The sequence below is a fragment of the Calonectris borealis genome, chromosome 8, assembly GCF_964195595.1.
Source record: "Calonectris borealis chromosome 8, bCalBor7.hap1.2, whole genome shotgun sequence".
NCBI classification, from domain to species: Eukaryota; Metazoa; Chordata; class Aves; order Procellariiformes; family Procellariidae; genus Calonectris; species Calonectris borealis.
Genome location: NC_134319.1, coordinates 17,268,245 through 17,292,065, shown reverse-complemented (window position 1 = coordinate 17,292,065; position 23,821 = coordinate 17,268,245). Strand labels below are relative to the sequence as shown.

The 23,821-nt window shown below is 35.3% G+C and overlaps 1 protein-coding gene across 1 annotated transcript; it reads left to right on the top strand.

Moving 5' to 3' along the window:
- Window positions 1-105: 105 nt before the first annotated feature.
- Window positions 106-23,542, top strand: ODF2L (outer dense fiber of sperm tails 2 like). The gene is made up of 14 exons (XM_075156205.1): window positions 106-198; window positions 764-892; window positions 4,485-4,547; window positions 4,788-4,859; window positions 5,897-6,013; window positions 9,198-9,383; window positions 10,703-10,812; window positions 12,351-12,486; window positions 13,056-13,166; window positions 14,256-14,360; window positions 17,759-17,844; window positions 17,931-18,093; window positions 18,987-19,112; window positions 22,144-23,542. Exons 2-14 carry the CDS (start codon window positions 776-778, stop codon window positions 22,270-22,272), a joined length of 1,521 nt encoding a protein of 506 aa, XP_075012306.1. The 5' UTR covers window positions 106-198; window positions 764-775; the 3' UTR covers window positions 22,273-23,542.
- Window positions 23,543-23,821: the final 279 nt, after the last annotated feature.

The window sequence follows — 23,821 nt, the reverse complement described above, 5'->3', positions numbered from 1 at the left end:
CCCGTCCGGGGGGCGGGTCCGCCCGGGGGGCGTCTGCACCCGCTGCGCCGCAGGCCAGGGCGGGTCCCGGCCCCTGGGTCAAGGCGGGCGGTGGGGGGCGCCGCCGCCTCCCGGCCGCCACTAGAGGAGCAGGCCGCGGCAACGGCTCGTTGCCCCGGTAACGGCTCCCGGCGGGCAGCGGTGGCGGCGGCGGCGGCGGTGAGGGGGCGGTGGGCGCAGGCGGCGACGCTGGGGAGCGGGCGCTGCCCCGCGGGAGAGGGGGCCTGAGGGGGCGCTGCCCCGCGGGAGGGGGGCGCGGAGGGGGGCGCTGCCCCGCGGGACCCCTCAGGGCAGGAGCCGCAGGCAGGCGGGCGCTGGGGCGCTTGGCGAGGGGAGAAGGGAGAGAGGACAGGGCCCGAGGCAGGGCCGGGGGTGACGGCCACTGTTGGGTGGCTGCGCCCCTGCTCCTCACCCTCTGGGCTGGGGAGTGCGGAAGTGGGAAGTGGCAGCTGCGAGCTTTACCCCGTCCTTCGTCTGCATTCAGTTTTCTGCTGTTTAGGGGTTTGATTTCTGTGCACCAAATGTGTGAATTCAGTGCTGCTTAAGTGATTACAAGGTAGGAGTATGTGTTGCATTAATTGTGGTAAATCTCTGATGAGACTGGGGTTTACTTGGTCTGCTACACTGTATTTTCTAGTGGGAATGACCTGAGATGCTGGTAATGTTTCAGTTACTGAGTCATAGAACACCGATATATGTTAACATATACTTTCTCATTATACAGCGTTAAAACAAAATGTCGTCATCATCTTTACCGTCTAAAGACATTTCGTCTTTACCTGTACATAACTGTACTGCTGCTTTATTGGACACTGATCTTCAGGAAAAGCTGCTTCTTCCTCATGCTTCTGAGGCAAGTTCATTCTGTTCCTGTTAAGCTTTATTTTTTCTTTCTATTTACTTTGTTAACAAGATTAAAATCAGATATTTCAAAACATACTTCCTAGCTACAGATGGGAAGTAGGTGATAATTCAAAAAATGGGTAGTAGAGAGTGCTGGACATAAAAATGGTATACTGAAATTACTGAAAAATTCTTATTTGTTCTTTTCTGCTTACATAGATGGACTAGGATAAATGAAACATGATGTTTAATCTTCCAAGATGCTGTTTTCACTGGAAGTAATTAAATTCAATAACTTACTTTTGGTTATATAACGAAGAAAAAGCTATAGAGACCTGTACTGTGTTACACAAGTTGAAGTCTGCCAGGAAATGTAAGCCTGTAATAAAACAAGACACATAAATATATATATAAAATAAAAAACATTAGGCATTTGGAATGTAGTTATTTGCCTTATGGCAACAGTTGGAAGCAGAGCAGTCTACATTCTGATTCTGCGAGGAAGTGATTCTTTTACTTGGGAACTTCCCAAATTCTGTTACTCGTTTTCTTAATTATGCTAAGGAGATACGGATGTAAGAATATAAACTCTTAGTCTGACAAATCCTTTTGGTGGAGGTGCACCTGGCACGGGCTGAAAGCAGGAGAAATGGGTCCTGGTAGGTGGAGAAGGCAAGAGACAGCCCACTTCTGAAAAATAATGAGTAGTCAGTGGAGCACTGAGTGGAGTAAACAGATAACTTTGTGCTTGGAGAGGGCATCAGTCATGCTGGAGTGTGAGGGTAGAGGCAAGAGGGAGGTGTTTGGAGAAGAGGTGAGGGTGACAGCAGGTTCCTGGTGCTTGACAAGGAAGCAGGGGGAATGGGATGCTTTTAGGTAGTAGGCACTGATACTTGGCTCTGGACTTGCTGTGACACGGGCAGCATCATCTTCCTGTGCAGCCCTGCAAGGTGAGGAACTTTTCTAAACTGGAAAAAGAGAAAACCATTGCTGCTTCCAAATTGGAAGAACTCTGCTGTGAAACACAATATCGGTGTCTGAGCAGGACTTGGCCTCCACTTTCACTGGAGGTAAACTGTTTACCTTTGCCTTGTAGGTTAGGCAAAGGTAAAGGTGTGTTCTGTGAGCGACTTGAGGGTACATCCTGTGATATCACAGGCTTTTACCCTTGTTGGAAGTCATAAATGAGAGATTTCTTTGATCTTTAAAATTTCTCCTAAACGATTTTCCTGAAGAGCCGACTTGTTTTATGTTGATATCCTTGAATTAGCAAGACCAGTGCCCTAACTGTGAGTGATACTAAATGTAACATAATTATGAATGCTATTTCAGGGAAAAACGTATGTGCCACCTGGAGCAGTAGGAAAACTCTGTTCACTGATTCAGCCGTATAAAAAGGATTATCATACAACTACAAAAGCCATCCAAAATGGAAAATACTTTACTGATCTAAGCAAAGAATCTGACTGTCTAGAACACCAAGTGAGAAAATATGTAAGGCATAAACATAGAACCAATGAAAATGTATGTTTCTTACGCAAATCTTAAACTAACATTTAGTCTTACTATCTTCTTCAATAGACGTATTGAGAAGATTTTTTTGTCCTGTGCACTCAGATTTATGTCCTGGGCACTAGAAAGTTCCTGCAACGTTGGAAGGAATTTGGTGGGCTATGTATGTTAAAACAGGAGGTGGATCACAATGAATTCCTGTTTAACAGTAGTGTCAGATGGAACTGGCACAAAAACCTGATGGAGTGAAGAATGTAGATTTCTTTTAAAATTAAATGTGATTTGGCATTGCTGACTTTCTTAGCTTTCAGAAGTCATAAAGCTAACCTTTTGTTCTTGCAAGCTGTCTTGGTTTCGTCTGGGATAGAGTTAATTTTCTTCCTAGTAGCTGGTATAGTGCTGTGTTTTGGATTTAGGATGAGGATAATGTTGATAACGCACTGATGTTTTAGTTGTTGCTGAGCAACTAAGTCAAGGACTTTTCAGCTTCTCATACTGCCCTGCCAGCGAGGGAGCTGGAGGTGCACAAGAAGCTGGGAGGGGACACAGCCAGGACAGCTGACCCAAACTTGCCAAAGGGATATTCCATACCATATGACGTCATGCTGAACAAAAACTGGGGGGGGATTGGCCGGGAGGGCGTGGCCGCTGCTCGGGAACTGGCTGGGCATCGGTCAGCGGGTGGTGAGCAATGGCATTGTGCATCACTTGTTTTGTATATTTTTGTTATCATTATTATTATTTTCCCTTCCTTTTCTGTCCTATTAAATTGTCTTTATCACTACCCACGAGTTTTACCTTTTTTCCAATTCTCTCCCCCATCCCCCTGCGAGAAGAGCGAGCGAACGGCTGTATGGTGTTTAGCTGCCTGCCAGGTTAAACCACGACACAAGCTAATAGAGATGGGCGTTCATTCTAAACTTTTTTTTTTAATTTTAAAGATAATATTCTTGATTTTCAGGTTTTCATAGACAATGCTAGCTGTCTTACAGCATGAGGCTTTTTGTTGATCATTAGAGAGAAAGTTCATAGAGAACTAACTACGGTTACGATTTCCTGAGAATGGAAAGATGGTATGAGTAATTAAGGTTTCCGGTCACTTCTCAATTCTGTGAAGTCTTCTAAGCACTTTTATTTTTGCTGATAAATTACTGTGGGGTCACAAAACACCATTCCTGTTATATATTAGTTATTTGCTGATAGCAAATCTGACTCAGTGTAGTCAGGAAAGGATAGGACTACTACTGAATACAAAGTTTATAAGTTTGCGATGCATGCAGAGGTGGAAACCTGGATGCAGAATTGGGGTCCATGTATTGACTTTACAGATAAATATGGGATCAAGATTACAGAATATTCTGAGGAATTATACGCAGGCCAGGATAAGATGACTGCTTTGTAAGGGATTGTAGTAAAACTTTTGATGCCAAAGTTTCCACTCTGAGGCAGTGGGTTTATCTTCTCACTAGTGAAATTAAAATGTTTAGGATTTACAATCTAAAAGTCCCACAAGTCTATTTTTTTTAAATGGAAAGTTACCCCACCCCCAAAATCGGACATTTTAAAATGAGAAATTTACTTGGCAATATTATAGGCACATAAATTCTTTTGGATTTGTAGTAACAGTTAATGTAGGTTGATTTTTGTGATCTCCCAGCCTATGCTTTCTGGTTCAGCCTTCAAATTCTCATATCTAACTGAAGTTCTGAAAGGCTTCAATACTTAATATTAGTTTTTAAAACATTATGAGTTGTACAAATGCTTTTACTATTTGACTGCGTGTTTAAATAACACTTAAGTATTTATGGTATTTAGAGCCCTTTTAGTTAAAATAAAGAAAGAAATTGGCATATGCAATGACCCTGGTTTGTTTTCCTCAGCTATGAAGTTCTATGCACAAAATAAATTGAATCCTTAGGGTTTAAACCACCAATTCTAAGTAGCTCGTGAGTATGTGAGTTTTTATATTTATATGTACCAAATTTGAAAATGTAGCAAATTATATGTACCACATTCAAAACTGTTGAAAAAATGCTAAATCAATTATCATCAGAAGTAATTTTTTAATGTTTCCTGCTTCTGTCTTGCAGTTAAACAGTAAAAACATTGACATTTTGATGCAGAAGTTAAGTGAAAACGAAACCCAAAATACTGTAAGTAAATTAAATTTTCTGTCTCTTTTTGTTCTACGTTGTACATCTGAAAATGGCTATGTCACGGTATCATACAATTTCAAGTCCCACTCCCACAGTGGTAAGGTGGGAGTATTTGTGGTTTACAATCACAAAATGGAATCTTAGTTTTACGTCTGAAATGTTCATCAGTGTGCATTGCTGTTGCATTGCTGTGTACAGACATTAAAATAATTTCTTTGTTAATTTTTTTCCATGAAGAATCTCAGGAGAAAAATATTTGAAAGGGAGAAGCATGTTAAAGAACTTTCATCCAGGCTTCAGCTTGAAAAAGTGAGTGACCAGTTCTGTTGGAATGAATATTTTCTCCCAATGGACTAGATTTAAAATTTACAAATTTTAAATTTGAGAAAAGCAATTATTTCAAAGATCTATGAAAAAAAACCAAAATCCTGAAAGATGTTTCCTGCAGAAATATCTTAAAACCATTAAGACTGTATCCATACCTATTAAGGATACAGGTTAGCCTTAACACTAATGTCCCACAGTTCAGGGAGGGGCATACATCTAGACTAATGGCTTTTGGCTTCTCATTTATGGATTTGCAATAGTTCTGGAAAAAAATACTTATAATGAAGTGATACAGAGTAAACTAAACAGATACTGTTCACAGTTGGTTTCCATGGGTCTTTGAGTTCAATGAATAGGGAAAGATAGTACTGACAGCAGAGCTAATACCATCAAAGGCTGACAAGACCTCATTCGTTGTCTGAACCAAAGGAAGGGGCTCAGTGCAGAAGCCAGCAGAGGAAGAGAAGAATTGTCTGTCCTGTATAAGAAGGTACCGCAAAAGTTTCAGAATTATTTTACTGGTACTTTAGCAATCTGTGTTACAGTACTTGTATACCTAAAGTGCACTTTATATGTATGCAATGCAGCGTGGTTCAGTGTTAGTGAGGGACAGAGTAAACTGAGTTAAATCTTTCAGGGGCAATGGTGTATTTTGATTTTTGTATCTCCTTGGGGTTTATTGAGAGCCGTGGTTCTTCTTTAAGAATTTTTCTTTGCTTAACCAAGAGAACGTATCACTTGGCTGCAGGCCTTGTTTGTACTAGTTAAAGAGTCAGATTAAATTTGAGGCATCAATTATACATACATTCTTTCAAGTCTGTGATTTCTGTTTAACATTAATAACATTAGTAACAAGTTACTTCTTGTGAATGTATTTGTAGAGCATGTTTTGTCTTTTCCAGCTTTTGAGGACATTCAAATATCAGTTAGAAACTGTAAGGCAAAGTAGAAAGAATATAGATAGCATCATAAGCATATCTCCATAGACCAACAGATCTGTGTTTATTTCTCTGTATTAGGTCAATGTACAGAAAGAAGACCACCTGTCAACATCAGTAAAGGCAGTACAAGCTCACCTGCAATGTCAGATTCAAAGAAAAGAAGTGGAAAATGATGAATTAAAAGTGAAAATACAGGTCAATATATTTTTACTTGTGTTTCAGTTTATTTGAAAAAATTAGCAAAGCCTTATTGTGGTTACAGTTTAACTCAGATGTGAGAGTTAAATCTTAAAGTATCACTTGAAATCAAACTCCTGGTAAAAGAAAAATCCCAAACGATAAAAATCATTAGCATTTATATTTTGGACAGTGTGCCTGATCACAGTATCTTAATTGCAAGGTTGTTTTTTTTTTAATTCTTTTCTCAACTTGTGCATACTAGCAGTTCTGCTGAAGAGAAGTTAAGCACATATAGCACAGTTAGGTGAGTGCAAATGCTTCTATCTAGAAGGTAGATACCGATCCTGAGGCAGTCTCCATATAGTCAATAGAAAGAGATGGGCAAGTCCCCTGGGTGAGTTTCTGTTGTAAGATAAGGGTGAAGGAATCAATTAGCCTCTTAATACTGACTGAAAGAGAAACACTTAAGACTAATGCCTAACCTCACTTTGTTTAAGGTAGGTGAAATGATTTCTATTTTCTGTTCTAAAAAGCAAGAGGTAAATTTGGGCATTTGCAGCAGTTACTGGCTTTAGAATAAGGCAAGGAAGAGGTCATGTATTGGAGGCTGGAGCTGTATATGGCCTCAGATTTTAGTATTTGAAACTTGTCAAGAACATAGGCGTGAATGAGAAAACATTGGCTGAAAAATAATGTATTTCTAATTTCCAGACTTTTTTTAGTAGCATACATCCCCTATGAATTGTATCATTTGAAGTTGTTAAGGAACCCTTAGCAACTCCATTTCAAAAAAAGTCATGTATGTCTATGTATAAATACCTCATGTTTTCTTCTGAATAAAAATTGCTTTATTGTTCTACCTAGTACAATTACTAGAATTCCAACAACATTTTCATTAAGTGATACGTTGGTAAAGTAACTTAATATACAACTGTATTTGCATTCAATCTTTATTTAAAAGTTTTGTTTGTTTGCTCTTCAAAAAGTGCTGAAGTCAGTCACTAGCTTAAATCCTTGTGATGATTTTCTTAATATCTGGACAAAAGCTTGCCACAGCTTAGCATTACCCTTATGAAATTAATTTTCAATTTAAATTTACCTCAGTCACTGAATAATGCCCAAAGCACTTATTTTTAGTGTGATTGTGACCTCCTGCGGTTATAACAGGGGATAACAGTTCTTTACTTATACCAATAGTTAAAGAAGTCCATACATAGACTCAGATTTTCTATTTGCTCTGTTTATTGAAGGTATTCTCCCATTGCCCCCCCCAGGTCACATCTTTGTTTATGAAATGCCCTATAAGCATCTAAGCATGAAAACTGCTTCCTGCATATTTAGGTGTTTTTATAATTTCATTTTTTGAAGTAGTATTTTGCTTTTTGGTGGGTCCCAGTACCTGAGACCACCTTTCACCTGGAAAATCACACACATTTTGCAATGATTATGGATAAGTTTTGGGGCTGTTAGCAGGACCTATACTGACAAATATCCTCTCATATGCATAATATGCATGTTTTATAGCAACTGGCAAATAGTATCTTGAAAATGGCTGGCACATTAATGTAGTCAGTAGGTAAATGGTATGTCATTCTGATCTTTATTCATGTAGAACATAATTAAGTTAAGTGTCAGACCTGGACTCAAATGTAAGAAACAAATGCATTAATCATTCTTACAATTAGGATATTTATCAGTGACTTGAGACAAATTTATTTACACTGCTAGCTTACTTACATTGCTGTAGTTTGGCAGAAGAATAATAAGTGATATGAGTGGAACTTGCACTTGTCTTTATGAAAGTAGTTGTCTACTGGTAGCTTGGTCATGTTTTTGATAAGCTGTAGCACCTTAAAAATAATTGCAGCTGAGATTCTTCTTGAAGCAGAGTCTGGTATTGCTTTTACTGTATGTCATCATGTAGTGGTTTCGTATCTGGTCTCTTTTTCCATTCATATTTAAATAACAAGTGATATGTAGGTGAAAAATACAAAAGTTAGGAGGTTAGAGAGGTCAGCTTCCTGGATTGGGTGGGATCATTACACTGCCTTCATCAGAGTGATGTAAAAATCTAGTTAGTCAGAAATACTAACAGCAATGGAAAAGATAATATAATGACAGTTGTAGAACCCAGCTCTCATCTCGATTGCATTGTACACATTTGATAATACAATTAAATGCATTAAAAATACATGTAATGCAAATGTATTTTTCCATGTCTTTAAATACAAATACATTTAATGTAAATGTATTGTATTTCCTGAGTGCTGCAAAATCAAGCACTCAGGAAATTATAGTTATTTGTTGTCCTTACAATGTGTGATTTACCACTGTGGTTTAAGCTTTATCATAGCCTGTTTTAATTATCTTTAAACAATTGTCTGCTGTGGGCAAGGCAGCGCTTAATCTTTTCTTTTTGCATTTTCTGCTTCACTATCCATTGAACACAAAATATAACTTTCTGTAAAAAATAGTTTCTTCACTAAACAACTCTGTTTCGTTCATAGAGTGGGGCCATTATATGCATAGGAAAAAGTCAGAGACCTTGCAGGAAAATAGTATATTGTCTTCTAATCACAGACCGTATTGTAATACATATATTCAAGAAAAGACCCTCGCCTTTCCGAGCTTCTTGACTTAAAAAACCCAAATCCAAGATCTTAACTTTCATACTCAAATTTTGTATACAGTTATACTGATCTCCAGCCCTCGTTATGTGTGTGCTCGCTATAGATTCAGAGCACAGACTACTACTATATCAGTGAATATCACTAGTATCATCATTAAGGTGATATTCTTTACAGAAATCAGTCACTAGGGATGATGAAACCACTTTTATTTTCCTCCTCATAAATGGGTTTAACTGCCATGCCATTCCCTCTGCGTTGAAATTCTGCATTCATTTCCAAGAGCACACAGCAATGATTAGATTGCTGTCTTTCCCCCTACTCCTGCCTGCTTCTGCACCTCTTCAGCCTCTTCTCTTGATTTATTTGTAATGAGTTTCCCAACATGTATTTTCTCTTGCCTACTGCTGTACATACGTTGGCTAGCTCTTTGTATCAACCACAAGATTTGAGATACAAAGGCATCATGGAAACAGATTATAAATGTAGTTGCTATTCCTGGTTATGTTATGTCATAAAATGGTCTGTAAGGTATAGAATTTGAAAAGAGTTTATGTTTAATTATACTGCAGACTCTAGAAAAGAAAATAGCAGAGTGGAAACTACAAGTTGGTGAATACAAACATCAGATATTAGCCTTAAAGGAAACAAGTGAGCAAAAGAAGACTGCTCTGAAAAAAGCAATCAGGTCCCAGAAGCAAAGAGCTGAACATTTTGAAGCAACTGTGGAAAATTTAACCTCCAGAATAAGAGAACGTGTGAGTGACTATGCTGTGAGCAATGTTGTGCTGTATTCTTTTAAACTGAACAATTGGGAGACTTTCACCTGTGGAAAATAGGAGAAGCTAGTTGGTCATGCTGTGTTTGTATCTCTTTTATTTTTTTGCTCCTTAGTTAAGGAAAAGTTTGCTATAAGTGACATGCAAACTGTTACTACATTTACTGCCTTTGTTTTGTTAAAATTTAGTGAATGTCTTAAGCCATGAGGTTGTACACTTCAAACTGTAGTAAGAGGGGTCTGATTACCTTTCAGTTACACCTTTCCTGATCTTCCTGTTAGACCTTTGTGAATATACAAAGACTAATCTCAGAAGTCCAGTATACTAACTGAGAATCCATGATTGGGGTTTGAAGTCTTTGTTTTCTTTATTTATCAGTGTATGACATCTCATGTGGATACTTAGCTTTCTGTTTCTAAGCTGCTTGCTCTGAACCTTTTCAAAATCCATGTACAAAACTTCCTTAATCCAAATTGTTCTTTATATTCTTGCCCCACATATCCCTACAGTGTGTAACCAAAAGGTGGATCAGAACTGTGCCAAGATCTTTGTGGCCTTATTTAGATTTCCTAATAAGAGTATGTTTTCATACTCTTAGATGTGTTGCCATCATTTTGGATATGTCAGTATTAAAGATATATTTTTTCCAGTTAGTATACTAGGAGATAGTTAATAATGTTTTTTTGTTTTCTTTGATCTTTGTGAGAAGACAGTAGTGGATCTTTAAGTACGCTTAGCAGTATAGAGGGATGGCAGCTAACTCCTGAACTTTTGGTGTTTTGTAGTCACACTGTTGTTTTCTTTCTCCGTTGAAGACCTGGTGTACTTTCAAGATAGCATGTGTTGGTTAATTATCTATACTTCTTTGCATTTCTTACCTAGCTATTATTTTTTATTCTTAAAATGTTTTGGCAGAATTTTATTTTTGTATTAATTTATATAATTTATATGTAGTAGAGATGTATTGGGGACAAATATTTTTGTTGTAAGAAAATATTTTCATCTTAAATTTTGAAATATTGTTGTATTCTACAGTTGACATACAGTGCCAGTGTTTAACTGTGTCTCTGCCTTGAATGTAAGTCTGTACTTAGACCTTAAGTTTTTAAAATGTGTGTAATTTTGTTTATTTTCTTTTGAGACAAGAAAAAATTTACATTGCTTTGTACTAGAGAGATCTGATATAAGATCTAATCTTATATTAAATAGCTCTTGTGTTTAGAAAATTTTGCAGAACTAGATGGTATTCTTCAGTGGCATTCTTTTATTACGTAATTTGTGATTCCTCTGTTCTCTAGGAAGTCAAACTGTCTGAGATACTGTCAGCTTCCGATGTCTGGAAAAATGAGCATGATAGAATGGTTGAAGGAAAGACAATGTTAGAAATTCAAACAGAAGATCTTAAGAAGTAAGTTAAACTGTTGATCTATTTTTTTTGTTTCTGTAGTCACACAGTCTTGATATTTAGTAGTGTAGTGCTCAGGTTGACAATGTAAACAAGTTTATATATTCGTATTTTAAACTTCTGACCAGAATTTAAAAGTTGGAAGCTAGAAAAAAATTAAGACTTGTAGCCTTCTCGCTGCTGCATTTCACAACTTTTTTTAAAACTTCATTCCCCCATGCAAGTAAGGAACACGTTCTTTCCCCTGCATACTTCGGATTAGCCTCAACTTGCTAGTAGCCACTATGCTGCTTCCTCAGAACCATTTATTTAGTAACTGATTAAACAGCTTGAGTGTTAACTCTTGTGTCTACTGCAGTATAGAAGGAGGTTCTTACTTAGGCTTCTGGTTTCTACTTTAGAGTAATGACAGCAAAATTATTTCAGTTCCACTAATGTCTCACCTTGCTAGAGGATAGAGAAGAGTTCCTCTCAGATGTGTGTTTGAACAGTTTATTCTTATAAGGAAAAGCAACACAAAATTGTCCAACCTTATTCAAACTATGCAGTCAAATCTTAATGTACATGAAGGATATGCCATTTTCTGTGGCAGACAGTGACAAGTATCCTTTTATCTTTTCTGTTGGTAGAAATATGGACTATAATTCAAACAAGCAAAAGGAACTGGTAGGTGTCTTTATGCTAGGTCCAAGACAGAATGTTTATTTTACATAGAACTTGATTCATGCTCAAATACGTAACAGCTCAAATTAAATTGGCTTGACTCTTTTGGTTTTGTTTCAGAAAATCTGACATTTCTGAAAATATTTTCAGCATATTTTAAAATTTAACAGGAGTACAGGTACATGACATCAATCCAGAAATCTGTCTAGCCCACTATTGGTCAAGTGTATATGAGGAGGCATCTAGGAAAGAATAAGAAAAGGGAAACATCTATGATACTTCCCTGAAATACTCTTTCTGCTTCCAGCTGTTTTTTGCTGGTTTTATTTTAGCTGAAAATATAAGTCTTTGCTTGAAATGTACCATTCTAACAAGACTTGGTCTTGTTAGGCAGTGTATGACTAACTAAACAGCAAAACAAATTTCATTGTTTAACTTCATTAACATGAAAAGCAAATGGTGAGGCATATAGCACAATTTGTTGCTTTTAATAATGGAAAGTACCATTCCTAAACTAGCTATGGAATGTTCTTAGTAGGACATTATCTGATGGACCTTATAAATTCAATATAATTCCATTTTGTACAGTATATGTATACATAGTTGTCTTGGAAGTATGCTTGGGTGTTCTAGGTAATTAATTTATTTATAACTGAGCTAGGACCACTTCTTTGGTAGACCACATCTCTTCTGGAAAGTTTCTTATTTCAATAGATACTGCTTTCTTGGGATGCTTAAATGTGTTCTCCCAAATTTTTTTTTTTCTTTTAATAAAATAAGAACAATGAAGGAGTATGTATTAAGGTACAATTTAATTTGCATAGTGAGAGTTTTGGAAGAATTATATATGATATAGATGTTCTTACCTATCTAACAAGGCAGATCACGAGCCTTTTGGAAGACCTGAAAAGAAAGGAGGAATGGAGAAGAAACTCAGATGAGGAAATTCTGAGAAAGCTAAATTCTGTTCACTCTGAAAATGAAAAGATTTACCTTGAAAATGAAAAGTTAAAGGTGAGATTATTTTAAATCATTGTTGAATGGCTCTGCATTTCTGACACATTAATAAAGTAACCATTTTACTTCCCTTTTGGCCTTCTGTCTAGAGATCCCAAACCTGTAGAACAAATTTTGCCATCCATTTTTTACAGTACGTGAAAATGAGACATTGAAAATTTGTCAGTGGGAATCTATGGCAAATCTAGGAACAGGATTGTCTAATCATCTATCTGCTTAACCAGGATGCCATTTATTTTACTGTCAGTAGCTACAAAATTACTTAATTGGAAATTGTTATTTTATGTTTGTAAAAATTTTCTTTCAAATTAAAGAACTGAGTTTAGCTCAATTATTAATTTCAATATTTTAAAGGGTTTACAGGTTTTGTATTGCATTTATCCTCCAAAGTAAATATTCTGATGAGCGGACAAATGCACTGTGGGCTATCATTTTTGTTTGACAGGATAAATAATTGCGTCACTCTTTTTAATGTCTGCAGGTCACTTGCTAGTAATATCATATTGTAGATTGTGTTATTTTAATAACAGTCTTAAAATTTTTATATTTTCCATGTTTTAATCAAGGCTTCCCTTGCTACATTGGAAACCAGTACTGTTTCTGTTGAAAATGAACTGCTAAATCTGCAAGAAAAGGCAAAGGTGCAGGAAAACCTTGTTGAACAGTATAAAAATCAGGTGACTAGCATATTTGAAAAATGTTCAAGTATGGGTTTTAAATTTTTAAGCAGTTTTGAGGAAATGATAAAGGTTTCATTTGTAATAAAACAGATTTGTTGTCATGTTGACTGTAATACTGTTGTAACATTGAGGATGATAGAAGAGAGTGCCATTACAAACCATATCCAAGAATAGTCTCCACACTATTACTAGTACACGTAATCCTTACTGAATTGTGTGAAGCCCCATTGAAGCTCATTGAAGGCAACACAGCTAATTACATACTTGCTTGGAAAAGATTTGCTTCCTAAAAAGCAAGTTGGCAACCCAGTAAACTGTACTTAAAAAGTTAAATTTGAGTCTGATGTCTTTAGTGGGCATATCCAATGATATTTTATCTCTCCTTGGTCATATCTTTATTCCACATTCCTAAGAACAGTAAAACAGTACTCAAGTACTGTTGTAAGTTTTTTTTATTTACATTGGTAGCTCCACATTGAAAATACCAACAAAACATATAAATCAGACTTAAAATGGGCTTTTTATCAATTCCTTTTTTGTATTTGGCTTTACTCACAGGGAAGAAATTTTAGAACATTAATTCAAAGTTATATATGTTTCTGCTATAGTATAAATACCATTTCACTGACAGTTATCACTTAGCTTTTTTTAAAAATCATTGACAAGAGAAAAGACTTGATACTAACTCTAAGTACAACCAGTGTGCCTTGTCTGTGGAACACATCACCACAATTAAAGTGTTGCCAGCTTTAAGATGGGAGATGTAGTTCCAGGGAACAGCGAACCTTAAACAGTGAGTGGGATGAAATTCCCTAGCCTGTAGCTGTGGGTGACTCCAGATGGAGTCAACCACAACTCCACTGTTGAAAACGAAATGTTGATATTGGAGTGCTCTTTACCTAGTTACCCTTTTGTATTTGCTGTAGTGAGTAGGATAATGAAAATAAATAACTTCATATAATGACAAATACTGAGATTCTATTTAGAAATCAAAGGTTTTGCTTTATGCTTTATACTAATGATTGTCTTCTCTATATTTAAAAGAAACATCTTTAAAATGTGTGTGAAAACTATCCTGTGTGCTAGGTACAAAAATTTCAAACAGCAGTAGAAGAATTGAAATCCAGATATGAAAGTATCTTACATGAAAACGAAAGAATAACAGAAAACAAATGCTTAGAAGTAGATAAGGTAAGTTTTGCAGCAATAAAGCATGTTTCCAAACAATTCTGTAGGACATTGGCAGTCACTACATTGTTGTGATCCACTTATTAGAAGTCTCAAGGTACTGGCTCTTTTTCTTCTTTCTTTTTTCATCTATAAAATTGTTTTTTAATTCATTGAATGCTTTACTAAGTTTTACTTGTGAGCAGGTGGTTTTTTGGATACTGCACAATTGCAAATAGGTGAGTAATGCTACGTTAGAATTCAAGAATTCATTTTATGACTTCTAAAAATGTGATTTTGTTATTGATGATTTTAAAACTAGATCTCTCGACAGAACAGCTGTGAAAGTTGCATAGGGAAGCAAACCTACTGTAAGACTGCTTTGCAGTGTAAGTTGTTTGTTTTAACTAGCAGTTAAAATGGAGAATCAATACAGAGATGAGTTTTAAGTTTTTCAGCAGGTGGAGCTGAATACTGGAACACAGTTAGCACATTCTTAAGCATCAGAAAACAATACAAAATCAGTAGGAAAATAACTTTCCTCAGTTCCACTGCTCATCAAAATATATATTCTTTTAATGAGAAGAGGGAGGGACAGGTTTTGCATTGCCTGCGATGTTCTGTGTAACAGAACAGAATTAGTCCTCACAGAGAAGCATCTCAAATGTTCATTTTATTTTATACTAACTTTATTTTTCAATGATTCAGTTGTAGAATGGAGAAAAATATTTTCTGATCCCCTAAATAATATTTGCACAGCGTTGTATGTGGCTTCAGGTGGCATTAGGTGTTGCCTTCTTTTCAAATACTGCAACAGTTGTATGGTCAGAATTTTTCCTGTAAGCTGCTTACTGTGTCTGTATGCCATCTCCCAAAATATATTGCAATAAAAATAAAATCAGAATTTGGGTATTGCATGATGAACTGCTAACACTTGCATAACTTTGTAAACGTTCATTGTGAGCGTTACTGAGTCTTTAATGAAATATAATTAGAGACAGAAATTTCTCCAATGGTGAACTTGTAAATTTGTCAGTATTTTATAAAACAGGTGACATTATGCAACTTGTGTAGAAATTCAGATTTATTACTTACATGGAAAGCCATTAAGTATTACAACAATTAATTTATGGTTTTACACTTACATTTTTCTCCTGTGATGCTATGATGCAGGTGAGGGACAAAACGGAGGCTGAGTTAAAGGAGTTAGAACATGTTTGTGACTTGCTGAAAGCAGCTAAGGAAAAGCAGCAAGGATATCAAGAAAAGCTTGTGTCCTGGGAAAGGATCTATGCACAGAAATGCAAAACCCTTAGGGAGCTGCAGGTTCAGGTGCTTAGAACATGCTAATTTTTAAAGATAAATGAGAAAATTATGTGGAAGAAAGTCTCTGGAACATTTTTTTCCTATTAGCCTTGTGACAGTTGTGCGGTTTTCTTTGTTATTTGCTTCATAAATCAAAAGCTCCTTCTGTAAAAATAACGCAATTCAAATAAAACTATCACCAACTGTATTTACGGGAATTCACTATGTAGACAAGACTAGTTACTTATATTTACTTTTAGATTCTGTATCTTTTAAGTGAGTATATTCTTGATCCTTTTGAATACTCATGTCCTAAGACGTGTTACAGTATTCTTCCCTGGAAATAAATATGCAAGTCTAATTATTGTTTGTATCTAGTGGAATAATTTAATTCCACATTAATTTTGTGTTTAGTGAGTAATTTATAAACCAGACAATATTTGCTCAGATAAATAGTCATAAATTATATTGTTGATGATGTATAACTTTAAAATTTTAATAATTTCATTGTGTTGGTTGACAAAATATATTAAAAAAATATGCTTTAATAGGATCATTTCTATTTTTAGCAGTATTTTAGCACTACTGGTTGTGTTTTCTCTTAAGCCTGAATATGAATATTCCTCAGCTTTTTTTGTCTGTGACATCAATTTCAATGGCAGAGTTAAGTTTGGGGTTTTTTGTTGTTCTCTTTTCTCTTTTATGTGCTTTTGTGTTAGAAGAGAATACTCAGCTAGCACGAATGACAAAGGTGTTTGTTTGAATCAGTAGGGTGGGAAAGGGGCTTAATCTTCTTCCTGTGTCAGTGGGAAAACTTCAGCTGAAACACAGTGAGTCTCTGTGTCCCTATAGACTTTATATGCTTACAAAAAAAAAGCTCTTGATTTTGTTTTAAATTTCTTGTCAAGAAATAGCATCAATTTTTGTTCTTTTTTGTATCATTTTAAATACTCCTTCCAGGAATGCTCATAAACTCATAAATCCATCTTTGCTTAGCAAAGTACATAAGCAACAATTAATTTTGAGGTGCATATATAAAATGATACATGTAACTTTAATCTAACTACATGTTTTCTTGAATAAATGCAAAAAACCTCTTAAGTATAGTGAAGTAATTGGGAATATAATGACTGGTCTGGTGGAACAGCCGTAAAATTTCAGCATTAAATCTTGGTGATGTCTTTTAGAGATTCTGGCCTTTGATCCCATGATCAGAATTTAGGAAAAATCCTTTTGAAGTAACTGGACCATGTGCAGAAACCCTCTTCTGGGTTCAGCTGGACCAGGACATGTCTTTACTGCTCCTTTGCTGGAGGTTTCTGCTACTACCTGTCTGCTAGCTGAACAGCCTGTAATTCACATAAGCAAAATCAACCGGATTAGCTCAAATTACTGGATGGAACTGCTTGGGGTAGTCCTGTGAATGATGGAGGTTGCCCCTTAAATAATGGTGCCAGCAGGCTGCTGATGTGCCTCTATTGCTAATCTGCTGTTGATAGGTGGTAGCAAGGGCAATAATCTCATCGCTATTGTTACGAGATTTAAAAGAAAACCTAACAGTTTGTCAATCTGGATGCTGAACAGGGGAAGACAGTTTGGCTTCTTGCTTTCTTCAGCTTCTGCTACTGATATACCTCTTTTTATGAACTTGATTGTCTTTTTGATATTCACGACTTTCTGAAATTCTTTGCCAGTGCTACACTGTTCTTCTGTGATAATTGTATATATATGTGGTATTATTTTTATGCTTCCTCTGACTGTAGTGTGAGGGAACTTATTTTTGCTGGAATCTAAAGCTTAAGAGTCAAAGTTCACAAGGAGGTAGACCTGGCCAACTTCTAACACACAAGGCTGCATAAGCAGCATATGGGTTTTGTTAGGACTTCACTTTGTTACATAGCAGGTTTTCAGTCTTAAAGTATTCACACAAAGTTTTAGTCTGCTACTTTGGCTGTATTTTATTTGTTTTAAATGCAAGATAATGTTTACTTGAATATAATATAGTGTTTACCTGAAATTACAAATTATTTACTGGATTTTAATAGGCAAGCTTACTTTACTCTGTAATATCCTGTATATAGGTCTCTTCAAGTAGAAACAAATTGTCATTTTCACAGGAGGAAGACAGTGTAACTTTCATGGGCAGTCATTCCTTAGAAGAAGAAAACTGTAACATTCAGAAGAAATATGAAGACCTTAAAAGGTAACTTTTTAAAAACCTGACTGCAATTAATTCCTACGCTTTTCTGCTATAGTGAATTATAATATATTAATCTGTTTTGCGTAAAGGCAATTAGAAGAGATGGAATTTCAAAATGAAGAACTTGCTTGTCAGCTCAAAAAAGAAGATGAGAATCTTCTATGCAGTAAATTGCAGCTTGAGGAGAAAATTGCAGAATATAATGGATTAAGCAGACAACTGGAATCTGCTATGGAAGAAGGGAGAAAAATGGTATCGATGATTTAATACATCTCTTAATCTTGTTTGCCATCTTCTATTTAAAAATAGCATTGAAACCAAATGTGCTTCAGGATAAAAGATGGGACGATTATTTTGCATGTAGGGAGCAATACTAAAAAGAATTCGGCGTGTTTAAATATGGATTGCACAATTCAACTTCTTTGTGGAATTCGGATCCTATTGAAATTAATGATGAAGTTCAGTGGACCAAAATTTCACCATCACTTTTTTGATGACAAATCAAATGCTTTAACCACCTAATATTTAAATCCCACACATACGGCAAAAAGTTTCTGAACAAAAGCTTAATCTTTCCTTTTTCTTATTTTCTTTGGAATAGGTAGTCCACCAGAACTTTGGTGTTGAAATCCTTCTCGTTTCAGAGGAAGGCTTTGCACACTTTCAATATGAAGCAGAGATTTGTCATTTGTAGAAAGGATGCAAACAGTAAATCAAATGGAAGAGGAAATGTAGGAATTTAGATTGCAGTGAATTGTATTAGTTTAATCAGAAAATATGTACGAAGTTGTAATTTCTGTCTCAGATTAATCATGTTGAAATAAACTATCTATCTGAATTTTCTCAATATTGTCTGAGGATATTGATTTGGTTTTGAAAAAGTAACAAGTTTGGGTAAACTTACAAATGAGTTACAAAAGTGTCTCTCTCTCAATAATATGACTTTTTTTTCCAAATTTAAACTTCTTTCAAATTTAGCCAGAATATTTCCCAGGTTTGTTTAGTTTCTGTGCATGGGAAAGAGCTGAAGTATTAGATGACAGAATAGGAAATAGAGCTACTAATGCTAAGATATAAGAAAATAATTCGGTTTGGGCTTTAAGTGAAAGTAAATATACATAATTTCTCTCTCATTACTATCACAGGTAGCTGAAGAACTGGAAAAAATGTCATACAAAGAACAAGCCCTTCAGGCAAAAATGCTGGTTCTTGAAACTGAAGTGAGAGAGAGCCAAGAAGAGAAAAAACAACTCCTCTGCATATTTCACCATGTGAGTAAATAATACTGTTTATGACTTAAGAAATTACTCACCACATCACTGTGTACATAAAGTTCCTTTTACTGAAAAACACACTTTTAATACAATTAATACATACTTTGGGGAACAGCAAATTAATTCAGCTTGACAATATACTTTGTGTATTGACATTTCTAATAGATGTAAGAGATGCCCAGTCTATTTTACTAAATCACTGGAATAATATTGAGTTTACATCTCTTATTCAATCCAGTTTTCCCAGCAAGGCAAAAATAAAAAAATATGTATGAGGTTGTAATTTCCCTCTCAGATTAATCATGTTCAGTAAGCATACCTAGGTTTGAATAAATGCATAACCGTTCCATAATGACATAGTGCTATCTGCTTTTTTTCCTGAGTTGATACAAGAATCTGATCTTACTGGAATTGGTGAAAAGCTTTCAGCTTATATACTGATGTTGCGCTAATGTAGTTAGTAATAAAAGAGATATTCTGATTTTTCAAAGTGTCAAGCCTTTAAATGCCCAGATTTTGATACGTTGAAGTCTAAGATATGTACAGTCTAAGAAGGTATTTTGGATAAGTAATGGTCTCTGAAAACAAACAAAAAAAAAGAAGTCTGATTTATTGTTTTATCTAATCCAGAAAATTTCAGCACATTTTCTATTAATAAAGTGCCAGATGTATCTGAATTCACTAGACTAGTGATGGCAAATCATTTGCTTTAACCAAAGGTTTGATACAGTTAGAGATTTGTCCTGTAATCAGTGCTAATAAGCTACAAAGCTATGTAAAATAAATACAGAAGACACTAGAAAGGTTTAGTATCACTCTCCTAGACTCTCAAAACCAATATTCTGTATTCTGGAAGCATTCAGGATTAAAATCAAGCCAACCTAAATGCAAACTCTATTCAAGATTCAAATAAGACATCAGAGATATGGTTCTGAATTCGGTATGCTTTAATTAACTTTTATCTATATCAAGTGTAACTTAATACCTGCATTTACCCTAAGACAAAAGTGTTCTTAATACAAAATCAGACATCAGTCTAGTGTTTTATTCTACTTCAAATATTTTTTCATAGGAATTTCTTACTATGTTATAGTGAAATAGAAAATAAAGAAAATTTTCTTGTCATTTGTCTGAGGAAAAACTCCCAGGTTTTAATTGGGATGTGAAATTTAATCATATTCAGTAAGCAAATTACCATAATATCCTTGCCTCAATATTAAGAAAGAAATTAATTTCCTTTCCCTAATGAGGTGTAGTAAGATTAAACATTCATATAATCTCTCTTTTTTGGGAGGTGAGGCAGGGAGGGTGTTGTAATTCAACTGAAAAAGACAAAAAGACCAATTTATCAGATCCTATACCTTAAGACCTATGTTCAGAGATCCTAGTTTGGTTTTGGTATTAGTCATCTTTCAGGGCTTTTTGGTAGTAGAGGTTTATGGTGATGTAGAAGCAGTATATTGCATTTCAAATCGATCTTTTACTCTTGTCATGAAATCTAGTTAAAGATTCCCTGATTACATTTATTTTAAAGTCTTGGAGTCTTGAAACGAACCTGAAAATGTACAGCACAGTATATATATGTTGGGGGTTTTATTATCATAGAGTTGCATTGGTTGTCTTTGATATAATACCAAGGTACAAGGGAAAGGAACAATATGGAATGAGTCACTGCCAGAGGGTACAAGTAAAAGTTACAGAATATGGTGCTATACACTTATACCTTTACTGGCAGTTGAGCATCCTTAAAATTAGATCCTAATTTATTTCTCTCTGCAACTTAAAAAAACAAGTAGAGACACTTGCATTTTTGGCAGGATTTTTTGTTCTTTTTATCAGTTTTAAAGAAATCTACTTTTATGCAACTTGTATGATATCTGTAAGTTACTTTACTGTGTATATTTAAGCCTCATTCTGTTTTCTTTAAAATCAGTGGTAGTCCAGTTACTGAGTTTGATGGGAACAGAATTGGATCTCAAGAGCCTAGTTCTATTTAAAATTATTTAAATTTGTTATTTTCAATCAAATTACCAATACATTTTAATTTCTAAATAATTCTTTGCTTGTTAGTCCATTTTAAATCCTCACACCAATGGCTAGAGGCAAAGAAACTGTGAGAATCACTAGTCCTAGATAATAAGAATTCATGTCACTTGGCTTCCTGTTAATGCTTCTGTGTCAGAAATAAAGTGTATGTTCAAATGGTTTCCATTTTACGCTTACAGTTAAAATATAAATGTGAAAGGTATATATGTCTGAGAGAAGAACTGTTCTCGATTGCTTTTTATTCCAAGTACATTTGCATATAACTGAGAATGCATTATGGAAAATGATAAAATGGTCTTATTCCTGTTGTTGTAGTGAAACTGGAAACAAAATAGGACTGTGAAGGTAACTTTATTCAGTTATTCATTCTAACCTGATTATTTTTTTCTAAGGCTGGATTTAAATCTGAAGACTATAATTCCATTTTTTAAAGTTTAATTTAATTTAAGCAACTAGCATCTGAAATCTGTAATAGACATAAAAGGAAATACCTGAATATCTGTAGCATTTGTATAACAAATCATTTATGGTGTGCATCAGGTATGGAACTAATGAGCAGGTAATATTGCTGTCAATCGTCTTTTTTAAATAAGGAGCAATAGGCATCAAAAATCATGTCGCATCAGAGATCAATAACAAATATTTCTTTGAAAAATCAACATGAGAGAGAGTGTTAAGTCCATAATAGATTTAAGATGCTAGGAATCTTTCATGATAAAAATTCAGAAGGTTAGTTTCTACATTCCCAGGCCTTCTTTGGATTAAAAGCCTATTCAAACATATTCATTTTGTTCCTGACTAAACGTAAATAAAGCTTCAATATTTTGAGGTGATTTTGGGAACGTTCAGTTTTGTGGAGCCTCTGAAAAGTTTTATGGGTAAATAAAGCTTATAAAAATCAGGTACTAGTTGTCTTATGTTATTATTTTGATTGATTTGTATTTTATATCTAAGTTGCATCGCATTTCTTTTTTTTCTTTAGAATGAAAAGCACCGTGAAGTACGTTTGAAAGAGCTGGAGAACAGCCTACAGAAGTCAGAGAACAAGAACCAGAGCATCCAGAATTATGTGCAGTTTTTGAAAGCTTCATACATAACAATGTTTGGCTGAATTCTTTAATTTAATTTATTTTAATAATAAAGAAACTTTTCAATATTTGGCTAACTCTCGTTGGAGGCAAGGCTATTGATGCCTCCTAGTATTTTGCAGGACTTAGGACTATAATGTTAGTTGTTCCCTAGGAAAACTTCTGTTGTGGGCAGGGAAAAGCAGGTCAATCATTACTGTATATCCTACTGGCTGGGCACATATGGAAAATTTTCCTGGTATTACTGATATAAAGAATTGTATTATTCATGGAACAGAAGCGAAAAGGCAGACTGCATGACAGTAGTGACACACAAAGTTGTAAACTGGTCTGTGAATTTACCATGTGTTAGGTCCGGTGCTGTAAAATCTTGCGTGCGTCCTTTTAGTCCATGGTAAATGCAGATGATCACCTTTCAGTTCCCATGGGGGAAGAGAACACACAGCGACTGGTTGCATAGTAATTTGCATATTTTAATTACTGATAATTATACAATATTTATCAGTCATTATATTTCTGTTACTGTAGATATCTGGTTGCCCAAGATAATGATATCTATCCTATTAAGACAGGCAAAAATTTAGAGAGCATTAGGTTCCCTTCCTGTCTTTTCCCAGTGCTGCTTAGCACCAGTACAGCACACACTACTGCACTGCGTGAAATAGTTGCCGCCACAAGGCTGTCCCATCCAGCCTTTTTTCCCTACATCCCATTATGATCAGGAGTATGCTATACTAATTTCACAAATATAAGTAGGAAAGTATTTTATATATAGATATAATTTAAGCTCTGAATGTGTTGATATACCCTTTCACAGTGACACAGCTCTAGTTAAGGTATTTAAGTATTTATCTGTGCTTGAATACAAGAGCTGCTGTTCACTGAAGTGAGTTAAGACTGACATGCCTCAGGTTAAACACATGTAAATATTCAGCTGATACAGGGCTAACACAAAAAACAATTCTGACTGAGAAAGTAATTGTTTTATAGATACACCCTTATAGAACTGTGATATGTTTTTTGAAGAGTAGTACATTCAGGTAAGTTAAATATATGTAATTTAGAATGTGTATTTAAATAATATATATATTTTTTAACTGAAAACATAAGTTATTTCATACACAGACAATACCTGTTTGTTAAATGTAGTATTTCATTGTTCTTTATAATGTATAGAATGCTGATGTTCTTCTTTTCTTTTTTTTTTCAAATGCTTATCTATCCTAAAAAATACTGATATGTCATAATGATCTGCTTGTGTGCACTTTTTAAAAATAAAATTATCATTTATATATATGACTTATGCTAGTAGCAAATATTTCTGTTATATTTTGGGGTTTTTTTGCATTACACACACACACTTACAGCCATATTGGTATCAAGTTTAAGGAGGGACCGTTATCATGCAGCTCAAAATGTCCTCTGCTAGAATTGTGTCCAGCGTCCTGCCTTGGAAAAGAGCCAGATTATAGACTTTTTGTGACAAAATCACTTTGTCAGTGATTTTCCTACAGGAAAAGTGACCTGGCGTCCTCCGCTGACAAGCTGTTTAGCCGCGTAACGTCTGCGTAC

What these genes read in the sequence shown, in the direction of transcription:
- ODF2L (XM_075156205.1), top strand. Translation starts at nt 776, where the DNA reads ATGTCGTCATCATCTTTACCGTCTAAAGACATTTCGTCTTTACCTGTA. An exon ending in AAAACGAAACCCAAAATACT is followed by an intron (nt 4,548 to 4,787) that starts GTAAGTAAATTA and finishes TTTTCCATGAAG; the next exon opens with AATCTCAGGAGAAAAATATT. An exon ending in TTGAAAATGAAAAGTTAAAG is followed by an intron (nt 12,487 to 13,055) that starts GTGAGATTATTT and finishes GTTTTAATCAAG; the next exon opens with GCTTCCCTTGCTACATTGGA.